General features: G+C 40.6%; 1 protein-coding gene across 21 annotated transcripts in view; it reads left to right on the forward strand.

Moving 5' to 3' along the window:
- Positions 1-22,850, forward strand: part of MAGI1 (membrane associated guanylate kinase, WW and PDZ domain containing 1) — a 622,042-nt gene that overhangs the window by 536,498 nt on the left and 62,694 nt on the right. For all 21 annotated transcript variants that reach the window (XM_028169082.2, XM_028169083.2, XM_007192408.3 and 18 more), the window contains 2 exons: positions 4,132-4,314; positions 4,832-5,452. In XM_028169082.2, coding sequence (XP_028024883.2) covers positions 4,132-4,314; positions 4,832-5,452 — 804 coding nt within the window. The remainder of the gene's footprint in view (positions 1-4,131; positions 4,315-4,831; positions 5,453-22,850) is intronic.

The raw sequence follows: 22,850 nt of genomic DNA on the forward strand, positions 1-22,850 counted from the left end.
CTGTTTGCAGCTGTCTTTTCCTCCCACTCTTTGCTTTGCTGACTTCTACTCATCTAAGGTTTTTGCTGGATTCCCCTGTCTTATTCACTCTTCCCATCTTAAACTTCTTATTTATAGAATTTAACTGTTGATAATTAGTGTTTATTTGTGTTCAATTAACAAACAACAGTTTCCTCTTCAGACTTTAAATCCTATGGAGGCAGGAGACTGTTTTTTTTTTCCCACTGTGGGATACCCCGAACTAGACCTAATCGCCTCTGCTAAATTTATTATTGTGTGAAACAACGTATGTACATCCGTGATAACCAGCCTAGCTTCCTTAAAGAACTGTCTTAGAGATTGAATCAATTAAAGCTTTAAAGTTTCAGGTTCTGGGTGCCAAATGCTTAGTGCACCAGCTGAGTTAAGAGTCCAGATGGAATTGATGTCTATTAGGAACTTTATCTCAGATTCTTCTCTTGTTTTAGGCCTTTTTTTCCTTTTCTTTTTTCTTTTTTTCTTCAGTCCTCTAGGGTCCCATAGTGGTTAGGGTTTGGGAGAGGCTCACTGAACTCCATGTGGGAACTAGTCATTATTCTTAAAACCCTTCTACTCCATAGTCTCTACATTGATCCTTGTCTTTTAAATATAGTCATGTCTTCGGAATATAATGGATACAGAAGCCAGTTTAAATCCATACCCTTTGACTCCAAGCTGCAATTGTGAGAAACATTAAATTGGATATTATCGTCATAGGTTACAACTCTGAGTTCCCTGCCTGCTGGTTAAGCATTCTGGTCTACGTTCCTGACGGTACTCTCAGGAAGAAGCTATATAGCTAATAGGGTTAGATTGTTTGGTATTAATTTTGCTAAGTTCACTGCTCAACTAAACTTGCTTCTGATCAAGAGTGTACTCCTCATCCCAGCAAATGATAATTTTAAAGAGATATGCTCTTGGGAAATCTCTCCATCTTCCACCTTATGCTCAGAGAGAGATTTTTGTAGCCGCCCGTTTACCCCACCCACGTCACCACCAGCATCATCAAAATAATAGCCTATATTTATTGCGCTCTTTTATGCAACAGCCACCTCCCTAAGCACTTTACCTATGTTATCTGTCCACAGTTCTTCCTGACAACCATCATGTGAATGGTGAGATTGGTACCCTCATTACCTCCACTTATGCACCCGACCCTCAGGCAGAGAGAGGTTTAGTAACTTGCCCAAAGCCACACAGCCAGGAAGTAGCAGAGCACAGATGTGAACCCTAGCTGTCATTAGGAACAGTTTAACTTTTGGCTAACACCTTTTTGTTGTTGTTTTTTGTGGGATACCTCACTGCATAGTCTCAGTGTGTGCCCTCCAGTTTGGCTGCTACTGGCTACATGTTACCAGTTAAATTCAAGTTCATTACAATTAAAAACTCAAAAACTCAGTTCCTCGGTTCCACTCGCCATGTTTCAAGGGCTCAAGAGCTGCGTGTGACCAGCAGCTGCCATATTGGACGGTGCAGATACAGAGCATTTCCTGCGTCACAGGACGTGCTCCTGGACAGCACTGGTGTAGGGTATTCAAACAGTATTACCAAGAATAGTGCAGCTTGGCAGAGAACCAAGCACCTATGGGTTATTCAGGAGTAGATGTTTGGGCCAAGACCCAGAAGATCCTGATTCACTGAGTCCAGGGCAGCCCCTAGAAATGAGTACATCTTTAAAAGGCTGCCCAGGTGGTTCTCACACATAACCTCATCTACAAGTGGTGACTACTAAAGAGATTAGCATCTCTTAGAAAATGACACGTGCCACAGGGCTGCAGCAGAGAGCTCCACATTCCACTGCTTGTGGGTAGAAAAGCACTTCTTTTCCAAAACTACAGTAACTGATGATCTACCCATACATAACACGTAATAAAATGTGCATAAATGTGAAACCCTCTGATCTTCCCTCCCTAGTTAAGTGTTGAAACAGGAAGTCAGTGGTGTAATTTCAAAGTCTTCTTCATGTCTCTTTTAAGCTGAAAACATTCTGAGCTCAAAATATGCTAATGGCTTTAAAACATTTCATTCAGATAATCTGCCAGACACATTTTTACATTTTCTAACTTTGCCTATAATCAGGATGGAAAACTTACACACTCAACCACCTCTTTCCGCCTTCTCAAAGACACGTTAAATCTCATTTCTTTGTGCTGTTGTTCGTTCATTCATTCAACACACATTTTTGGAGCACATACAATGAAACAGGCCGCGTTCTACACGCTGGATATACAAGCAGAAGTCCTCATGGGGTTTCCATTCTAGTGTTGTATGTCTGGGCATGTGCGGTGCCCCTCCTGCAAGGAGAGGGAGACAAAACCCCCAACCAATAAGTAAGATGTGTACTGTGTGGGATGGTGATAAATGCTAACAACAAAAATAAAGCAGGTAAGGGGGATTGTGAATGTTGAAGGAGGTATTGCAGTTTTTAATACGGTGGACAGAGAAAGCCTCACTGAGAAGGTGATGGCTATTGATGTCTTTGCATAAGTGAAATACATTTCCCCTCGAGCTCTCCCTAGTAGCCTCTACCTCAAGAATGTCTGCTATTCACATATCCCGAAAAGGAAAATTTGGGGGTTATCTCAACGGTCCTCAATTTTCCATCTAGTAATTACCAAAGTAACTGTCTCAGTACAAGCCCTGGCTGCACTTGACATCACCTCCCTGGTGCCCTGGCAGACGACTTCGCATGGTGAATCCTGCTAGGTCTCGCCTTTCATTAGCCACGGTGACAGGGCTGTAGTTTGTCATGCTTCCCACCAGCCTTGGGACTGCTCTAGAGAGGAGAAGGTTAGTGAGCAGACCTGTGACTCCAGGAAATTTAAAACAGCCTTCTTAAGAGCCAGAAGCTTTTGAAATGTGCAATTAAAGAGTGTATGTGTGCCCAGAGACCTTTTAAAAAAGATACGGCTAACCAAAAATAACTTTCCTTCCTGGGTGTCAGCCTCCTAGTGCAGGGCTATGTGGAGACACGGAGATTTTTTCTCCTGTTTGTTTGTTTTATTTTTTAAATTTTTATTTATTTATTTATTTGTATAACATTTTTGATAGAAAAGAAATAGGGCAGATGGAGAAGCTGTGGCAAGGGCGGGAGATGGGAAGTATAATTAGGAGAGTTGAAAGAGTCTGAACATAGAATGACATTCACTGCCGGGGATAATCGGGGAAATTCCAATGAGCTTCCCAATTACAGAGAAATGCCCAAACCCGAAATAAAATTTGGAGTTTGTGTACAAAATGTTATTTGTGAATGTTATCAAGAAAACTCAATAAAACCGTAGGTAGCATGTTTGGAAGCTGTATATCTATTAATTTATTTTAAATAAGACGACTGAATTTGGAGCCATCTGGCTCTTATTACTGTTTAGTTTAGGTTTTTTTCTTTTTCCTTAAATATTCTAAGCCACATGTCCTAAACTTTTTTTAAACATTAAGTTTTAGCAGCAGACATATCTGGGCAATTCCACAAATTGTTAGAAGATGCAAATGAACAGGAAAAATCAGGTGAATTTTAGAACTCAATTCAGAGTAGAGTTATGACTCTTTAATTTTTAAAACAGTGATTCTCCATTTTTATCAAGTTATTCTTTGTGTCTATACCACGTCTCCTAGTATTATCTATTTAGTTTCAGAATGAATTTTCTGTTTGTCTAAAAGCTAAAGTTTTTGCTTAATTGGTTTTATAAGTGGAAGCCAAGCACAAGGCAATATATTGGAAGCCATACTGGAAAATATAAACTATGACAAAACAGAAGACACAAAGCAAAGACCCACTCCTCTTTCTCTGAAGAACCTCATGTAGTTTGCTGTCAAACTACATGAAATAAAACTAGGGATCCGTGTCAGACGATGGACACCAATGTCATCCTTCTCTTACATTTTCTTTTGGATCTTTGTGCTGACACACTATGTACCCTAGCCCCCTCCTTACACAAAGGGGCCTAGGAACTCCCTTAGTACTGAAATCAAGAGAGGACTTTCTTAGGACACCTTTGTGCCCACATGCCCCAGCACAGGAGCTTGGAGAGTTATCTCTAAGTTCTTATCATTTCTTATTTAATTCATCTTTTCACTCCTGGTGATGTTCCTTATACATTTCTTGTTTTAATCCAGGCAAACCCTTTTTTACACGAAACCCTTCAGAGTTGAAAGGCAAATTCATTCACACGAAGCTGCGGAAAAGCAGTCGTGGCTTTGGCTTCACGGTCGTTGGAGGGGATGAACCTGACGAGTTTCTGCAGATCAAGAGCTTGGTCCTAGATGGTCCCGCCGCGTTGGATGGCAAGATGGAAACAGGTATGAGACACCACATGGTCCTGTGTGGTCAGGACCAGATGACACCATGATTTCATAAGTTTGTAAGTGTCCTTTAGAAACTTGGCGAATGAACAAGGTTCCTGCACTAAGTAAATGCATTCCCTGGTATAAATGAAAAGCTTTGAATCATTTTAACATTTCCCCATTTTGCGGAACTGTTAGGGTGCTGTTGAGTACAGTAAGGCAGTAATTTACTAAAAATGTAGATCCATTTGAATAAATGAATTCTCAACTTGGTTTTTTATAGTGAGAATTTTTTTCAGAAGAAAGCTCCAGTGTTCTTTCAGTGATCATTATATTCTCATTAGCAGGGAAGACACTAGATGCTACAAAAATGCCTGATTAGCATAAAATAACTAATAGAAGCAGTCTCTTTGTGCTTTACGGTACTACCCCCAAACAGTTTCAGTTCAGCTTCGTATTGGTAGGATTTGATAGTATAAAATTGATATAACTTTTCTGGGCACTGTTTTTTTAACCGTCAACTCTTTTGCAGGAGATGTGATTGTGAGTGTGAACGACACCTGTGTTTTGGGACACACGCATGCACAAGTTGTGAAAATCTTCCAGTCCATTCCCATCGGTGCCAGCGTGGACCTTGAACTCTGCCGAGGTTATCCATTGCCTTTTGACCCAGATGACCCCAACACGAGTTTAGTGACCTCTGTGGCCATTTTGGATAAAGAACCAATTATTGTGAATGGGCAAGAGACCTATGACTCGCCGGCTAGTCACAGTAGTAAAACAGGCAAAGTCAATGGCATGAAGGACGCCAGGCCAAGCAGCCCTGCAGATGTGGCTTCAAACGGTTCCCATGGTTACCCCAATGACACTGTCTCTTTGGCTTCCTCCATAGCCACTCAGCCAGAACTCATAACTGTTCATATAGTCAAAGGGCCAATGGGCTTTGGTTTTACTATTGCGGACAGTCCTGGGGGTGGCGGCCAAAGAGTGAAACAGATTGTCGACAGTCCAAGGTGCCGAGGCCTGAAGGAAGGGGATCTTATAGTGGAAGTTAATAAGAAGAACGTGCAAGCTCTGACTCACAACCAAGTTGTGGACATGCTGATAGAATGTCCAAAGGGAAGTGAGGTCACGTTGTTAGTGCAACGAGGAGGTATGTAGATTTATTATCTTTCATTGTTTTTAAACCCAAATCCATTGTTGTACTTACTGGTTATCAGGTAGCTATTTGGGGCTTTCTGAATGTCTGTTCCTTTAAGATCATTTTTATTTAAATATTGGGAAATGCATTCAAAATGCCTTCTGATTTCTCTAAATGCTAGCCTCTTTAGAATAAAGGTTGTGTTTATGCTTTATGTATTTACACAAAGGGACATGCAACTACAGTGATACTGTTACTGAAAGTGGGGTCTGGCTGCTTGCCACTCAAAAGCTAATAAAAAGGCAAGGTTGGTGGAAAGGGAAGTTTGTTTTATTTCAGAGGTGGGCAACCTGGGGGGAGGGTGGACTCATATCCAAAGGCCAATTCCCCCAACAGCAGACAGTCAGTGGGCAAGAGTTTTTATAGCCAGAGGGCGAGGGTTACATGCAGAACAGCACAGTCAGCTCTGACAGTCATCTTGGAATTGGTCATGCAGTGGTCTGATCAGTGCCATCTTGATTGTTTCAAGTACAGTTAGTCTTCAGTTCCAGGGTCAGTTTGTTCCCATTTCTTTGAGACCAGTTCTCAGAATTGTGGCAGCTTCTGTCATGGCTGCAGTCTGGTCATCATGTAGTTAACTTCTTCCACCTGGTGTGGGTTTCAGTATCTACAAACCTGCTCAAAGGATATGGCTGTGAATGTTTAGCCCTTGAGAAGGAACTAAAAGTCCCTGACTTTGCTTAATGACTAAACTGTTACTATTTGGTTCTGTTTGACTGTTTTCCTTAGCTTTTGCATTTTCTCACTTCTCTGATTAAACTTATTCTTTAAGTAAAGTTTTTCTACAGACAAAAGGCAGGTGAAGGACATGGCGGGGAGAGGACCATAGGGTCCTGCTCTGTTTCAGTACCTTTAAATGTAAATCAGACTGTGCCTTTTAAAACCCATTAAGCTTTGAAAACCTTATCCTTTAAGTCTCCTGAACCTGGTCGACACAGTGTGCATGCAAAACGTGGCTCTCGGCCACACTTCCAGCCTCATCTCACACTCCTCTCCCTTCCTCGCTGTGCTTGGCCACCTGGCTTCTTTTCTGTAGTGCCTTCACTACTCTAAGCCCTTCTGTCTCAGGGCCTTTGCACTTTCTGTTTCCACTGCTTGGAAGACTCTTTTCCCCAGCTCTTCACTTGGCTGGCTCCGTCTCATTCAGGGCTCCTGCTGAGAGAGGGCTTCTCTGATTACTTATCTAAAGTAGCCCCCAGCACTCCTATGTAATCTCTGCTGCATCACCCCATTTCTTAATAGCTTTTATCATGATCATTATTATCACAAGCCATTGTTTTGTATATTTACTTATTTTTCTTTGTTCCTCTCTCTTTTTCTTTTTTTTTATTGGAGTATAGTTTTTAAAATTTTTATTGGAGTATAGTTGATTTACAGTGTTATGTCAGTTTCAGGCATACCGCAAAGTGAATCTGTTATACATATACATATATTCACTCTTTTTTAGATTCTTTTTCCATATAGGTCATTACAGAGTATTGAGTAGAGTTCCCTGTGCTATACTGTAGGTCCTTATTGGTTATCTACTTTATATATAGTAGCGTGTATATGTCAATCCCAATCTTCCAATTTATCCCTCCCCCAACCTTACCCCCGGGAATCATAAGTTTATTTTCTACATCTGTAAATCTATTTCTGTTTTGTAGATAAGTTCATTTGTACCCTTTGTTTTTAGATTCCACATATCAGCGATATCATATGATATTTGTCTTTCTCTGACTTCACTCAGTGTGACAATCTCTAGGTCCATCCAAGTTGCTGCAAATGGCATTATTTCGTTCTTTGTAATGACTAATATTCCATTGTATATATGTACCACATCTTCTTTATCCATGCCTCTGTTGATGGGCATTTAGGTTGCTTCCGTGTCCTGGCTTTCGTAAATAGCACTGCAGTGAACATTGGGGAGCGTGTATCTTTTTGAATTATTGTTTTCTCCAGATATATGCCCAAGAGTGGGATTGCTGGATCAGATGGTAGCTCTATTTTTAGTTTTTTAAGGAACCTGCATACTGTTCTCCATAGTGGCTTTACCAGTTTACATTCCCACCAACAGTGTAGGAGGGTTCCCTTTACTCTCTCTTTTTCATTCGAATATAAGCTCCATAAAGCCAGAGCCCACCTCTGCATGTTGACAGCTGTATCCCCAGTACTTAACACAGTACCCGACTCCTGCTAGGTGTTCATGAATGAATAGGTAATGAATGAATGAATGGATATGTGATTATTTATACTTGGCAGCAACAACGGCTCCACCAATCGTATTAAAAACATCTCAGCATACCCACATTTTAACGAAGGGGTTAAAGATCTCAGAGAAGTGGGGTATTCTAAATCCTGAGACAGTTGGCTTTCTTTCCCCTGCCAGCAACCCCCCACCCCTGCGCCCCCGGAACTCCCAGGACCTCACACTGAGAAACATTTTCCGCCTGTTGAAATGTCTTGCTCCTGGGTCTGTACTTGTGACTAATCTTGATTGATCACCTCCCACAATGGGCCTGAGTTTGGTCGTTTCCTTGACCCTTGCCAATAGGATGTGTTTCATGCACAGAGTATCCTGACCCTCTGAAAAGAGATCAGGACCCAGACTTTTATTTCCTCTCGGTTTCACTGAGACAGAAAAGCTTGTTTATGTCGCAACAGCCATGTCCTCGGGCACTCGTGAAGCTGTGTGTCCTGTGATCAAAATGATTGGGGTTGTGGGAAGGAAATCCAAAATTCAGAACTGTCTGTGTGAATCACAATGCTCAGTCCACCCTTCTTGAACAGGTGTAAAACCCATTTGCAGATTTTATTTTTTAAAAAGTTATTTCTACCAATACAATTTTGAAGTTTCTTCTTGTACCTAGACCACTTGACTGCACAGATAATTTTGTTTTAAACAGTGACCAAGATGTAGTAGGAAGTGACTTGAGGTTAAGGATGAGGAGGAGAGGGTGGGGGTGGGGGATGATGGTACCTGGCACTTACAGACAAGTGAGCAGTTTACAAAGCACTTTTCAAACCTACACACACCGCTCATGTCATTTTTACCCCATCCCTGAATAGGAAGGTACCAACCAACAGTAGGATTGAGAAGTTCACCTGGATTCTCTGGTTTCCAGTCTAGTGCTCTGCCCTACTTAACTCTGAACACCACTGATTTTTGCACAATTGCTGGTTTCAGTGGCCGGCAACTTGGAAACTTTTAAATAGTTCTTGGTACATCAGGGCATCTGTGATTCAGCCACTGCTCATTTGACATCACAAATCACCCTGCTCTCCTTCTTCATTTATTTGTTCCTTCGTTTCTTTTGTCATTTTGTTCAGTTTTTCTTTTCCATTCAGTTCACTTTTAAGGAGACCAAAAAGTAAAATCTTATTGTAATTTACTAACTTACAGTGGTTACTGGAGCCATATTGTAATGAATTTGCCCAAATTAGCAAACAACTCGTTATAAAAATATACCCCTTGATTTCAAATATGTTTACATTTTCTCTTCTTAATTCCTAAGACCTTCTTTTGGTTAATACCATTATATTTTATAACATTAAATTAATAAGATCCAGAATATATTGCCACATTAGTCAACATCTACATAGTTTATTCCAGAACCTGTGTAATTTAAAATCACTGTAACATCAGCAGTCTTTAAAATATGCCATATGCCTTATGTTTGATTTATGTGTCAGATAGAAAGTTTGTACATCTGCACTTGGCAAGCTAACACCAGCTACTATTAATCTTTCTAGAAAGCATATAAATGTATTTGTTTCTGCCATATATCAGTTACTTGAACTGGGGCTGGCATTTTAATCATTCCTCTTGTATGCTGGGGGTGTAAATGAGAAGGTTTGATGATCATTTAGGATAGCGGCTAGGTTAAATGAGAAAGTAAATGGCCACTTCACTGATTCTTTCTAATGAATCTTATTTCCATCATAACTCCTGGTAAGCAGATTGATAAACTCATTAAGTCTACACCTTTCTTGACTCAGGAATTCATATCTCAAAGGTGGGGCTTTCTATGCTTTAAAGAACTAGTCTTTTCTACTTTGGGGCAGAACTTAGCTACATTTGTATTTTGGTTTTCACTCTTCTTTTTTTTTTTTTTTAAATCTGTAACTTATTTATTTATTTATTTTATTTATTTATTTATTTATGGCTGTGTTGGGTCTTCGTTTATGTGCAAGGGCTTTCTCCAGTTGTGGCAAGCGGGGGCCACTCTTCATCGCGGTGCGCGGGCCTCTCACTATCGCGGCCTCTCTTGTTGCGGAGCACAGGCTCCAGATGCGCAGGCTCAGTAATTGTGGCTCACGGGCCTAGTTGCTCCGCGGCATGTGGGATCTTCCCAGACCAGGGCTCGAACCCGTGTCGCCTGCATTGGCAGGCAGATTCTCAACCACTGCGCCACCAGGGAAGCCCTGGTTTTCACTCTTAACTCCCAAGCTCATTTTTTATTTTTGTTCTGGTCGAAATCAGGTGCGTTTTGGTTTTTAGCATTTTTTTTTTTTAATCCCCCTCCCACCAATGGAAGTAAGCAGAGGTTGAAATATCATTTGTAAATTTATGGAGACAGTTTCCTAGGTCAGGCTTGGGCTTGCTGGGCCTGTCTATCCATAGCCCTGGCAGCTGGGACCATTACCTGTTTGTTTACAAGTGTCTTCTTTATAAACATGTCCGTGCCTACGGATGTCACTCAAGTTCTTAAAGGGCAGCGCCTTCTTCCTGTGCCTGGCTGCCCATCTTCCCATGGTAAGTCCTTTCCTCCTTCTCCCTCTGCTGTCCAGTAAGGAGAATGCCTTTTATTTTTCTTAATTTTTCACATGGCATGTGCATTCAGACAGCCCATCACCTGACACCAGTGTGAGTCTAGAGGCTTTTTTAAGCGTTTGGAAAATCATGCTAGAAGGTGATTACTATTGTTTTGAATAATTTTTTTTGAATTTACAAAAGATGTAGAATATGTTCCGTAAAGCTTTTTTTACTTTAAAAGAGGGAGTGGGACTTCCCTGGTGGTCCAGTGGTTAAGACTTTGCCTTCCAATGCAGGGGGTACGAGTTGGATCCCTGGTCAGGGAGCTAAGATCCCACATGCCTTGCAGCCAAAAAACCGAAACATAAAACAGAAGCAATATTGTAACAAATTCAGACTTCCCTAGTGGCGCAGTGGTTGGGAGTACACCTGCCAATGCAGGGGGACACGGGTTCGATCCCTGGTCTGGGAGAATCCCACATGCCACGGAGCAACTAAGCCTGTGCACCACAACTACTGAGCCTGTGCTCTGGAGCCCGCAAGCCACAACTACTGAGCCTGCGTGCTACAACTACTGAAGTCCGTGCGCCTAGAGCCTGTGCTCTGCAACAAGAGAAGCCACCACAATGAGAAACCCGCGCATCACAATGAATATCCCCCACTCACTGCAACTAGAGGAAGCCCATGTGCAGCAATGAAGACCCAACACAGCCAAAAATAATTTAAAAAAATATTGTAACAAATTCAATAAAGACTTTAAAAATGGTTAAAAAAGAAAGAAAGAAAGAAAGAAAAAGAAAAGGGATTATATTGGGACTTCCCTGGTGGCGCAGTGGATAAGACTCCCAGCTCCCAATGCAGGGGGCCCAGGTTCGATCCCTGGTTGGGGAACTAGATCCCACATGCACGCTGCAACTAAGTCTGTGAGCCACAACTAAGGAGCCCGCCTGCCGCAACTAAGACCCCACGCGACCAAATAAATAAACAATTTTTTTTTAAAGGGGATTATATTATATGTAGCATAACTACCTGTGCCCCCTGTGTATTTTGTATATTTGGCTAATTTATACCTAGTAGGAGGTATGACACTTGAAGATCTCATTTGGGGTGGAGTCAGAATACTCTGTTTTAAAAGACAATTTGGAATACCCTATGAAAGTGGAGAATGTGTGTTTTACTTTAGAGAGAAAAAGTGTACTGAAGAAAAAGCTGAGCTAGAGGTTCCAGGCGCCCGCCTCCAGTTCAAACTGTGCCCATAGCTCCTCTGTGCCTCTGACTGGGTTACAGCTCTTGCCCTGAGACTCATTTCTTTATCCAAAAAAAATGGATATTTTGCACTAGCTCATCTTTAGGGTGACCCCTGCTAACTCTAATTTTATGCCCAAAAATGGCCTCATTGATGTGTAGGGGAAAGACCACAAGATTGGAGAGTCAGACAATGCGAGTTTAAATTGCAACTCCTGCCTTTATTCCCTTTGTGACCTTAGGCAAGTCATCTGAAAAAAGGTAGCATTTGTGCCAATTCCTGACCTAGAAGCAAGTCACATGATACATCAGTGGTGTTTTACTGATATCCCCTAGTATCAGAAGCCACTGGGTATGGTGGGTTTCTTTTTTAAAAAAGAAAAAACAAACTCTAGCGTGTACCTGCAGAAGTTTAATTTCAGTGCATGATGAGCAGGAACCTGTATTTTTTTTTTAAACCAATTTATTTTCCTTGCATATTTTAAACACAGTTTTTCTTTTTTTAAATTTATTTATTTATTTATTTTTGGCTGTGTTGGATCTTCGCCTCTGTGAGGGCTTTCTCTAGTTGCGGCAAGTGGGGGCCACTCTTCATCACTGTGCGCGGGCCTCTCACCATCGCGGCCCCTCCCGTTGCAGAGCACAGGCTCCAGACGCGCAGGCTCAGCAGTTGTGGCTCACGGGCCCAGTCGCTCCGTGGCATGTGGGATCCTCCCAGACCAGGGCTCGAACCCGTGTGCCCTGCATTAGCAGGCAGACTCTCAACCACTGCGCCACCAGGGAAGCCCTGTATTTTTTTTTTTTAGAAGCTGCACTGGCAATGCTGATGTAAAATCAGAATTGCAGTCAGTTTTAGGCTTCTGCCCTCGTGGTCCCTTCTCATTTTGATTCTGTGACATATAACTTGAGAGTGAAATAAGTTTATAACTTAACAGTTATTTTCATTTCTAAGTAATTTCTTCTTTTAAAGTCCGATTTCTAAGCAACAGGTTTCTCCGTCTTCCCTAAGATCCATTGCAGCTCCCAAATTTGACATTTTTCTACTTCAGAGGAGGATGGAAAGGAAGACTTGGTCTCAGAGATGCTTCTCTTGACAAGCACAGCTCTCCAGGGGCTTTTACTGATCGCAACAGAATTAGAGGTGGTGCTTTGTATACAGAGTGCTCTTGTCAGGGTACTAAGTAATTTTAGGATCTGAATATAAAGTAACGAAATGTTAGGATTCCTGGAGGGGAGGACTGTATCCAACTCGCACTTTTGTATCCCTGGCACGTCATGGGGAACCTGGCATGTGGTAAGGTCTTAGTAAATACTAGGCTGGATAACTTGAACTTTCTCTGCAAGTCACATTAGAAAATAAATTATATAGCTTTGTAGTCACTCTTCATAACTTCAGAAAGATAAAAAAGAGATGTTAAAAGGCAAAATGAAATATGAAAATCATGGTAGTGATAGTAATAATGTTACAATAATCATTGATTACTTACTATGTACCAGGATTGTAACCATGGTACAAGCAATACATACATGTACACACAGGCGGAAATAAAACCTCACAACATCCCACTGTTGTGACCACGTTGGAACCATCCATTTGCAGTGTGATTCTGAATAGGACCCTGTGGGAAATGAAGGCAGTGATTAGTAGGAGAAAAAAAAAAGAAGTGAAGGAATTGCTTTTGTTGTAGGTGTTGAGATTCCACAGCTGAATTTGCTTAGTATAAAGCAAGAGAGAAATTTCTGGTTTAGTTGGGAAGCATGTATAAGACTCCTCCTTGCTTAAAACATTTGTAATACATAAAAACATTAAACGCTTCTGCAATGTGCCAGGTGTAGTTGGTTCTAAACATTTTACATATCATAATTCAGGAGCCCTCTGAGGTGACTAAAACCTTACCTCCACTTTAGAGGAGAGGGTTCTGAGCCCCAGAGAAGCTCAGTGATTTACCCAGAATCACACAGCTGATTAATGCAAGCTAGGATTTGAACCCAGGAATTCTAGTTCCACAGACCGATCTCTTACCCACTATGCTAAGCAGCCTCCTGGCTTTTAGATGATAAGCTCCAATACCGTTAAGGAGTACATCTTATACATAAAAGAATGAGTAAGGTCTAAAGTCCGTGGCAAATTAATGCCACTCAATTTTCATCCAGATTTACTGATGATAGTTCATTAAATCGTCATCGATCCACACAGGGAAAGCAATATCTATCTCATCATCCAAGCACATGATTAGCATTAGCTCTTCTTTGCGTGTGTTTTTCCCCCGTCCGAAATGATGCAAAACCATCATAATTAGAACCGCGCTGCTGGAGAGTTAAACCTGGGTGATCAGGTGCCTCTTTTCTCTTTGCCCTCTGGTCGCGGACTGGAGAATGAATTGCAAATTGCACTGCTTAAGTGTTTGACTGCCAGAATCTCTTCAGTTGAGCTGCAGGGCCTCGGAAAGGAGAACTCAGGTTGCTGGCAGAGTGATATCCTAATAGTGGTGGGGTCTGTGTATTCACATCGGCACATCCCATCTATTCCCCCTCCTCTGTCATGTCATCCTCCCACCTCTCCCCCGGCCTCTGCCATCCATCATGTGGCACCTGGCCTTGCTGTGGCCTCGCAACAGGTCTCAAGCCTTCCTCTAGTCCGTTCCCGGGCTAGAGGGATTTAAAGTCAATTGGATGCAGTCACTGCTCATGTCAGGATGACGTCCCATCATTCAGAGTAAACTCCAAAGTCCTGTGTCACAGGCAAGCACTTGCTCTTTCTTCTGTCTGTGTATTTCCTGTCACAGAGAGCCACAGAGCTTTCTCACTCCTGTCCTTGAGGCTTCTGCTCAAAGGTCCTTTCCTTCAAGAAGCCTGCTCTGACCGCTCCGTAGAAAAGAAAACAGCGTCCACCGCCATCATGCTCTGCTCTGTCCTTCTTTCTCAGGCCATGGACCCTTCCTTGTGGTCTCTGTGAGAGTAGGGACTGGGTCTCAATCATTATTTGATCCCCCAGCGCCTAAAATCATGCCTGGCACATTGTAGGTCTTCAGAAAATCATCTATATTGAAGGAAAACTATGAATTAGTGCAAGGCCCTTTGTTTTCATAAATGCTCATCATCCTTTAGAGAACTTTCTGGGGTGAGAGCTTGTCATTAGAGCTGGGGAAACAGGCAGTGGGAGATGGACCACCTCGAAAATCACACAGCATGAAGGTGAGACAGCCTGACTTCCAACCCAGGTTTGTTGGCCTGTAAAGCCCATGCCCTCTGTCACAGGCTGTTCTAAATGACAAGGAAAAAAATGATACAAATAAACTTATATAGAAAACAGAAATAGACCCACAGACATAGAAAACAAGCTCAAGGTTACCAAACACAACATTGTAAATCAACTCTACTTCAATAAAATAAATAAATAAATAAATGACAAGGAAATGCATTTCATGGCAGTGGATCATGTTGGTCCAATTAAGCCTGTTCTCCAGGTCCAGTGCAGTAGTCGCTATCCACATGTGGCTATTTAATTAATTAAAGCTAAATACGACATAAAATTTAGTCCAACTGGCCACGTTTCAAGAACCGAATAGCCACATGTGGCCAGTGGCTGCCATATTGGACAGTGCAGTTATAGAACCTTTCCACCCTCGTAGAAAATGCTGTTGGACAGTGCTGCTCGAGAGATTTTGATTATTTTGCCCTCAAAAGAGATATGTCGCATGTCCTTTATTTTACCCTTTCTCTTATATGCCTTTGATAGAAGAAAAATACGGAATTGAAGGCAACTTTATGGTTAATACATTTCTTTTTATACAGATAATGATATAATAGGTCCTATTTATTAAATTCTTTCCATGTGTAGGTACTGCTCTAAGCTCTTTACATGTGTTAACTGGATGTTAGGGGGTCACAAGGAAATGAGACTCAGAGAACATGAAAGACTTGTAAAGTCTTAGCACTTGGGCAACCTGCTCTGTCCTAATCCTCAGACAGCTCATCAACTTTTAATGGGGATTATAGGGCTTCCACCTGGCCAGGAAGCATCTCATCTTTAATCCTGGACTGATGTTAAGGAACTTAACTTAAATTATTTTATTATGTAAAGTATCTTCACTCTAAAAAGAAGAAGAAACTTTTTTTATGAATTTTATTTTTTTTAATACAGCAGGTTCTTGTTAGTTATCCGTTTTATACATATTAGTGTATATATGTCAATCCAATCTCCCAATTCATCCCACCACCCCCCTCCACCACCCTGCTTTCCCTCCTTGGTGTCCATACATTTGTTCTCTACATCTGTGTCTCTATTTCTGCCTTGCAAACCGGTTCATCTGTACCATTTTTCTAGATTCCACACATATGCGTTAATATACAATATTTGTTTTTCTCTTTCTGACTTACTTCACTCTGTATGACATTCTCTAGGTCCATCCATGTCTGTACAAATGACTCGATTTCGTTCCTTTTTATGGTTGAGTAATACTGCATTGTACCTATGTACCACATCTTCTTTATCCATTCGCCTGTCGATGGGCATTTAGGTTGCTTCCATGACCTGGCTATTGTAAATAGTGCTGCAATGAACATTGGGGTGCATGTGTCTTTTTGAATTATGGTTTTCTCTGGGAATATGCCCAGTAGTGGGATTGCTGGGTCATATGGTAGTTCTATTTTTAGTTTTTTAAGGAACCTCCATACTGCTCTCCATAGTGGCTGTATCAATTAACATTCCCGTCAACAGTGCAAGAGGGTTCCCTTTTCGCCACACCCTCTCCAGCATTTGTTGTTTGTAGATTTTCTGATGATGGCCATTCTGACCAGTGTGAGGTGATACCTCATTGTAGTTTTGATTTGCGTTTTTCTAATAATTAGTGATGTTAAGTAGCTTTTCATGTGCCTCTTGGCCATCTGTATGTCTTCTTTGGAGAAATGTCTATTTAGGTCTTCTGCCCATTTTTTGATTGGGTTGTTTGTTTTTTTAATATTGAGCTGCATGAGCTGTTTATATGTTTTGGAGATTAATCCTTTGTCTGTCGATTGATTTGCAAATATTTTCTCCCATTCTGAGGGTTGTCTTTTCATCTTGTTTATAGTTTCCTTTGCTGTGCAAAAGGTTTTAAGTTTCACTAGGTCCCATTTGTTTATTTTTGTTTTTATTTCCATTACTCTAGGAGGCTGGTCAAAAAAGATCTTGCTGTGATTTATGTCAAAGAGTGTTCTTCCTATGTTTTCCTCTAAGAGATTTATAGTGTCTGGCCTTACATTTAGGTCTTTAATCCATTTTGAGTTTATTTTTGTGTATGGTGTTAGGGAGTGTTCTAATTTCATTCTTTTACATGTAGCTGTCCAGTTTTCCCAGCGCTACTTATTGAAGAGTCTGTCTTTTCTCCATTGTATATCCTTGCCTCCTTGGGCATAGATTAGTTGACCATAGGTGCATGGGTTTATCTCTGGGCTTTCTATCCTGTTCCATTGATCTATATTTCTGTTTTTGTGCCAGTACCATATTGTCTTGATTACTGTAGCTTTGTAGTATAGTCTGAAGTCAGGGAGTCTGATTCCTCCAGCTCCGTTTTTTGCCCTCAAGATTGCTTAGGCTATTTGGGGTCTTTTGTGTCTGCATACAAATTGTAAGATTTTTTATTTTAGTAATTTGATAGGGATTGCATTGAATCTGTAGATTGCTTTGGGTAGTATAGCCATTTTCACAATATTGATTCTCCCAATCCAAGAACATGGTATATTTCTCCATCTGTTTATGTCATCTTTGATTTCTTTCATCAGCATCTTATAGTTTTCTGAGTACAAGTCTTTTGCCTCCTCAGGTAGGTTTATTCCTAAGCATTTTATTCTTTTTGTTGCAATGGTGAATGGGATTGTTTCCTTAATTTCTCTTTCTGATCTTTCATTGTTAGTGTATAGGAATGCAAGAGATTTCTGTGCATTAATTTTGTATCCTGCAACTTTACCAGATTCATTGATGAGCTCTAGTAGTTTTCTGGTAGCATCTTTAGGATTCTGTATGTATAGTACCATGTCATCTGCAAACAGTGACAGTTTTACTTCTTCTTTTCCAGTTTGGATTCCTTTTATTTCTTTTTCTTCTCTGAGTGCCATGGCTAGGACTTCCAAAACTATGTTGAATAATAGCGGTGAGAGTGGCCAGTCTTGTCTTGTTCCTGATCTTAGAAGAAATGCTTTCAGTTTTTCACCAGTGAGAATGATGTTTGCTGTGGGTTTATTGTCTATGGTCTTTATTATGTTGAGGTAGGTTCCATCTTTGCCCACTTTCTGGAGAGTTTTTATCGTAAATGGGTGTTGAATTTTGTCAGAAGCTTTTTCTGCATCTGTTGAGATGATCATATGGTTTTTATTCTTCAATTTGTTAATATGGTGTATCACATTGATTGATTTGCATTTATTGAAGAATCCTTGCCTCCCTGGAATAAATCCCACTTGATCATGGTGTATGATCCTTTTAATGTGTTGTTGGATTCTATTTGCTAGTATTTTGTTGAGGATTTTTGCATCTGTGTTCATCAGTGATATTGGCTGTAATTTTCCTTTTTTTGTAGTGTCTCTGTCTGGTTTTGGTAACAGGGTGATGGTGGCCTCGTAGAATGAGTTTGGGAGTGTTCCTTTCTCTGCAATTTTTTGGAAGAGTTTGAGAAAGATGGGTGTTAGCTTTTCTCTAAATGTGTGATAGAATTCACCTGTAAAGCCATCTGGTCCTGGACTTTGGTTTGCTGGAAGATTTTTAATCACAGTTTCAATTTCATTACTTGTGATTGGTCTGTCCATATTTTCTATTTCCTCCTGGTTCAGTCTTGGAAGGTTATACCTTTCTAAGAATTTGTCCACTTCTTCCAGGTTGTGCATTTCATTGGCATAGAGTTGCTTGTAGTAGTCTCTTAGGATGCTTTGTATTTCCACGGTGTCAGTTGTAACTTCTCCTGTTTCATTCCTAATTTTATTGATTTGAGTCCTTTCCCTCTTTTTTTTTTTTTGGATGAGTCTGGCTAAAGGTTTATCAATTTTGTTTATCTTCTCAAATAGCCAGCTTTTAGTTTTATTGATCTTTGCTATTGTTTTCTTTGTTTCTATTTCATTTATTTCTGCTCTGATCTTTATGATTTCTTTCCTTCTACTAACTTTGGGTTTTGTTTGTTCTTCTTCCTCTAGTTCCTTTAGGTGTAAGGTTAGATTGTTTATTTGAGATTTTTCTTGTTTCTTGAGGTAGGCTTGTATTGCTATAAACTTCCCTCTTAGAACTGCTTTTGCTACATCCCATAGGTTTTGGATCATCGTGTTTTCATTGTCATTTGTCTCTTGGTATTTTTTTATTTCTTCAGTGGTCTCTTGGTTATTTAGTAATGTGTAGTTTAGCCTCCATGTGTTTGTGTTTTTTACATTTTTTCCCCTGTGATTTATTTCTAATCTCATAGCATTGTGGTCAGAAAAGATGCTTGATATGATTTCGATTTTCCTAAATTTACTGAGGCTTGATTTGTGACCCAAGATGTAATGTATCCTGGAGAATGTTCCATGTGCACTTGAGAAGAAAGTGTGTGGAATGTCCTATAAATATCAGTTAAATCTATCGGGTCTATTGTGTCATTTGAAGCTTGTGTTTCCTTATTAATTTTCTGTCTGGATGATCTGTCCATTGGTGTAAGTGAGGTGTTATAAAGTCCTCCACTGTTAGTGTGTTACTGTCAATTTCCTCTTTTATAGCTGTTAGCATTTGCCTTATGTATTGAGGTGCTCCTATGTTGAGTGCATATGTATTTATAATTGTTATATCTTCTTCTTGGATTGATCCCTTGATCATTATGTAGTGCCCTTCCTTGTCTCTTGTAACACTCTTTATTTTAAAGCCTATTTTATCTGATATGAATATTACTACTCCAGCTTTCTTTTGATTTCCATTTGCATAGAATATCTTTTTCCCTCTCCTCACTTTCAGTTTGTTTGTGTCTCTAGGTCTGAAGTGGGTCTCTTGTAGACAGTATATATATATATGGGTCTTGTTTTTGTATCCATTCAGTGAGCCTGTGTCTTTTGGTTGGAGCATTTAATCCGTTCACATTTAAGGTAATTATCAATATGTATGTTCCTATTACCATTTTCTTAATTGTTTTGGGTTTGTTTTTGTAGGTCCTTGTCTTCTCTTGTGTTTCCCACTTAGAGAAGTTCCTTTAGCATTTGTTGTAGAGGTGGTTTGGTGGTGCTGAATTCTCTTAGCTTTTGCTTGTCTGTAAAGCTTTTGATTTCTCCGTCGAATCTGAATGAGGTCCTTGCCGGATAGAGTAATCTTGGTTGTAAGTTCTTCCCTTTTGTCAGTTTAAATATATCATGCCACTCCTTTCTGGCTTGTAGAGTTTCTGCTAAGAAATCAGCTGTTAACATTATGGGAGTTCCCTTGTATGTTATTTGTCATTTTTCCCTTATTGCTTTTGATAATTTTTCTTTGTCTTTGATTTTTGTCAGTTTGATTACCGTGTGTCTCGGTGTGTTTCTCCTTGGGTTTATCCTGCCTGGGACTCTCTGCGCTTCCTGGACTTGGTGGCTATTTCCTTTCCCATGTTAGGGAAGTTTTCGAGTATTAATCTCTTCAAACATTTTTTTCAGGTCCTTTCTATCTCTCTTCTCCTTCTGGGACCCCTATAATGCAAATGTTCGTGCGTTTAATGTTGTCCTAGAGGTCTCTTAGGCTGTCTTTATTTCTTTTCATTCTTTTTTCTTTATTCTGTTCCATGGCAATGAATTCCACCATTCTGTCTTCCAGGTCACTTATCCATTCTTCTGCCTCAGTTATTCTGCTATTGATTCCTTCTAGTGTATTTTTCATTTCAGTTATTGTATTGTTCATCTCTGTTTGTTTGTTCTTTAATTCTTCTAGGTCTTTGTTAAACATTTCTTGCATCTTCTCGATCTTTGCCTCCATTCTTATTCCGAGGTCCTGGATCATCTTCACTATCGTTATTCTGAATTCTTTTTCTGGAAGGTTGCCTATATCCACTTCATTAAGTCGTTTTTCTGGGGTTTTATCTTGTTCCTTCATCTGGTACACAGTCCTCTGACTTTTCATTTTGTCCATCTTTCTGTGAGTGTGGTTTTTGTTCCACAGGCTGCAGGATTGTATTCTTCTTGCTTCTGTTGTCTGCCCTCTGGTGGATGAGGCTATCTAAGAGGCTTGTGCAAGCTTCCTGATGGGAGGGACTGGTGGTGGGTAGAGCTGGGTGTTGCTCTGGTGGGCAGAGCTCAGTAAAACTTTAATCAGCTTGTCTGCTGTTGGGTGGGGCTGAGTTCTCTCCCTGTTGGTTGTTTGGCCTGAGGTGACCCAGCCCTGGAGGCTACAGGCTCTTTGGTGGGGCTAATGGCGGACTCTGGGAGGGCTCATGCCGAGGAGTACTTCCCAGAACTTCTGCTGCCAGTGTCCTTGTCCCTGCAGTGAGCCACAGCCGCCCCCTGCCTCTTCAGAGACCCTCCAACACTAGCAGGTAGGTCTGGTTCAGTCTCTTATAGGGTCACTGCTCCTTCCCCCTGGGTCCTGATGCACACACTACTTTGTGTGTGCCCTCCAAGAGTGGAGTCTCTGTTTCCCCCAGTCCTGTTGAAGTCCTGCAATCAAATCCCGCTAGCTTTCAAAGTCTGATTCTCTGGGAATTCCTTGTCCCATTGCCGGACCCCCAAGTTGGGAAGCCTGATGTGAGGCTCAGAATCTTCATTCCGGTGGGTGGACTTCTGTGGTATAAGTGTTCTCCAGTTTGTGAGTCACCCACCCAGTGGTTATGGGATTTGACTTTATTGTGATTGTGCCCCTCCTACTGTCTCACTGCAGCTTCTCCTTTGTGTTTGGATGTGGGGTATCTTTTTCTGGTGAGTTCCAGTGTCTTCCTGTTGATGATTATTCAGCAATTAGTTGTGATTCCGGTGCTCTTGCAAGAGGGAGTGAGCGCACGTCCTTCTACTCCTCCATCTTGAACCAATCTCCAAAAGAGGAAGAAACTTTAACGCAAGAAAAATCCACCTTAAATTCTTATATATAAAATCATATATAATCTGCTGCATGAGCATCAGCAATTTACAGTTTGTCAGACCTCTATTTAAAAAGGAAGATGTGGAAGTTTTCTTGGTATATTTATGTGATTCAGTATCTCAAACTAATTGACCTCTGTGCTAACCTGTGGTACTTGGTTTTTCTAGTAATTTTGGAAGTCGAGTCCTCTTGTCAAATCTAGTGTACTACCTAATATTTTCCTAGCTATTAAATGTTTTTCACATTAATTTAGCAAACTTCCTGTCACTTCCATGGTGCTAAACAGGCTGCCATTTGTATTTACTATTAAGGAGCTGCCTTTATTTCTAATGCAGTTTTTAAGTTGCTGTTTTGGTTTATTGCCATGGTTGAAAGTTAATAAGGATTTTACTTGAGAATTCTTTATAGGAGGGTAGGTCACATTTACATTTGAGATGACTTCTAGCAAAAGATGAGATAAATTTTAAAATGTCTCTATTTTAGTTCTTTCATTATACAATGTATACAAATTACCCCTCACTTTCAGCATCTTAAGTAAGGAACTCTGATTTTTGTTCTCATAATTTTTAAATTGATTTTGGTCCTAATTTTTAAACCTAAGCAGACTGCATTTATTTGTTCTAACATTTATATGCAGGTTTTGACTTGGTTGGATGGTTTGAGTTGTAATCCTGTTATATTCATAATGCAAAGTGATCAGCACACCTAAAACCGCATTGTTGTTTTTGTTTTTTGTTTTTTTCTGGTAAGGGAATGTCTCATCCTCCTTGAAGGTAAACCTAATGCACCGAGTTATTTGTTTTTGTGCATTATTTATTATAAATGTGTGTGATTTATAATTCTCATTAAAGAGTGGTGACATCGTTTCCCCTTTCTGGAAGAGTGTAGGAATTTCAAGTTGGAATTGTTACATTGGTCGGCAAGCTGTAGAATAATCATTCTGTGTTTCTATCTACAGGTCTACATTTGAATATAAAGAGGTTCTTTTGTTTTCCCTTTTTCAGGGACAAATTCATGAACATGGTGGGCCAGGCGTTGTCTAGGTGCTGTGAATCAAACAGATCATCCAGAAACAAAACAAACAAGTTTGCTCCTGATTTCATGAACCTTTTATTCTAGAGGAAGGAGAGAAAGGGCAGAAATAATCAGATGAACAAGAAAATATCATCCAGAGAGAAGTGCTGTGAAGAAAATAAAACTGGAGAAAGTTTTAAGGGTAGGGCCGAGAGGGCTGCTTTCGATTAGGTGGTGAGATTTGAATGACCATGAGGAAGGAAACAGCATTCCACGAACAAGGGACAGTTAGTGCAAAGGCCCCAGAAAAGAACTAGAATGTGGGACACTGTGGC

Source organism: Balaenoptera acutorostrata, chromosome 10 (genome assembly GCF_949987535.1).
Source record: "Balaenoptera acutorostrata chromosome 10, mBalAcu1.1, whole genome shotgun sequence".
Classification (NCBI taxonomy): domain Eukaryota; kingdom Metazoa; phylum Chordata; class Mammalia; order Artiodactyla; family Balaenopteridae; genus Balaenoptera; species Balaenoptera acutorostrata.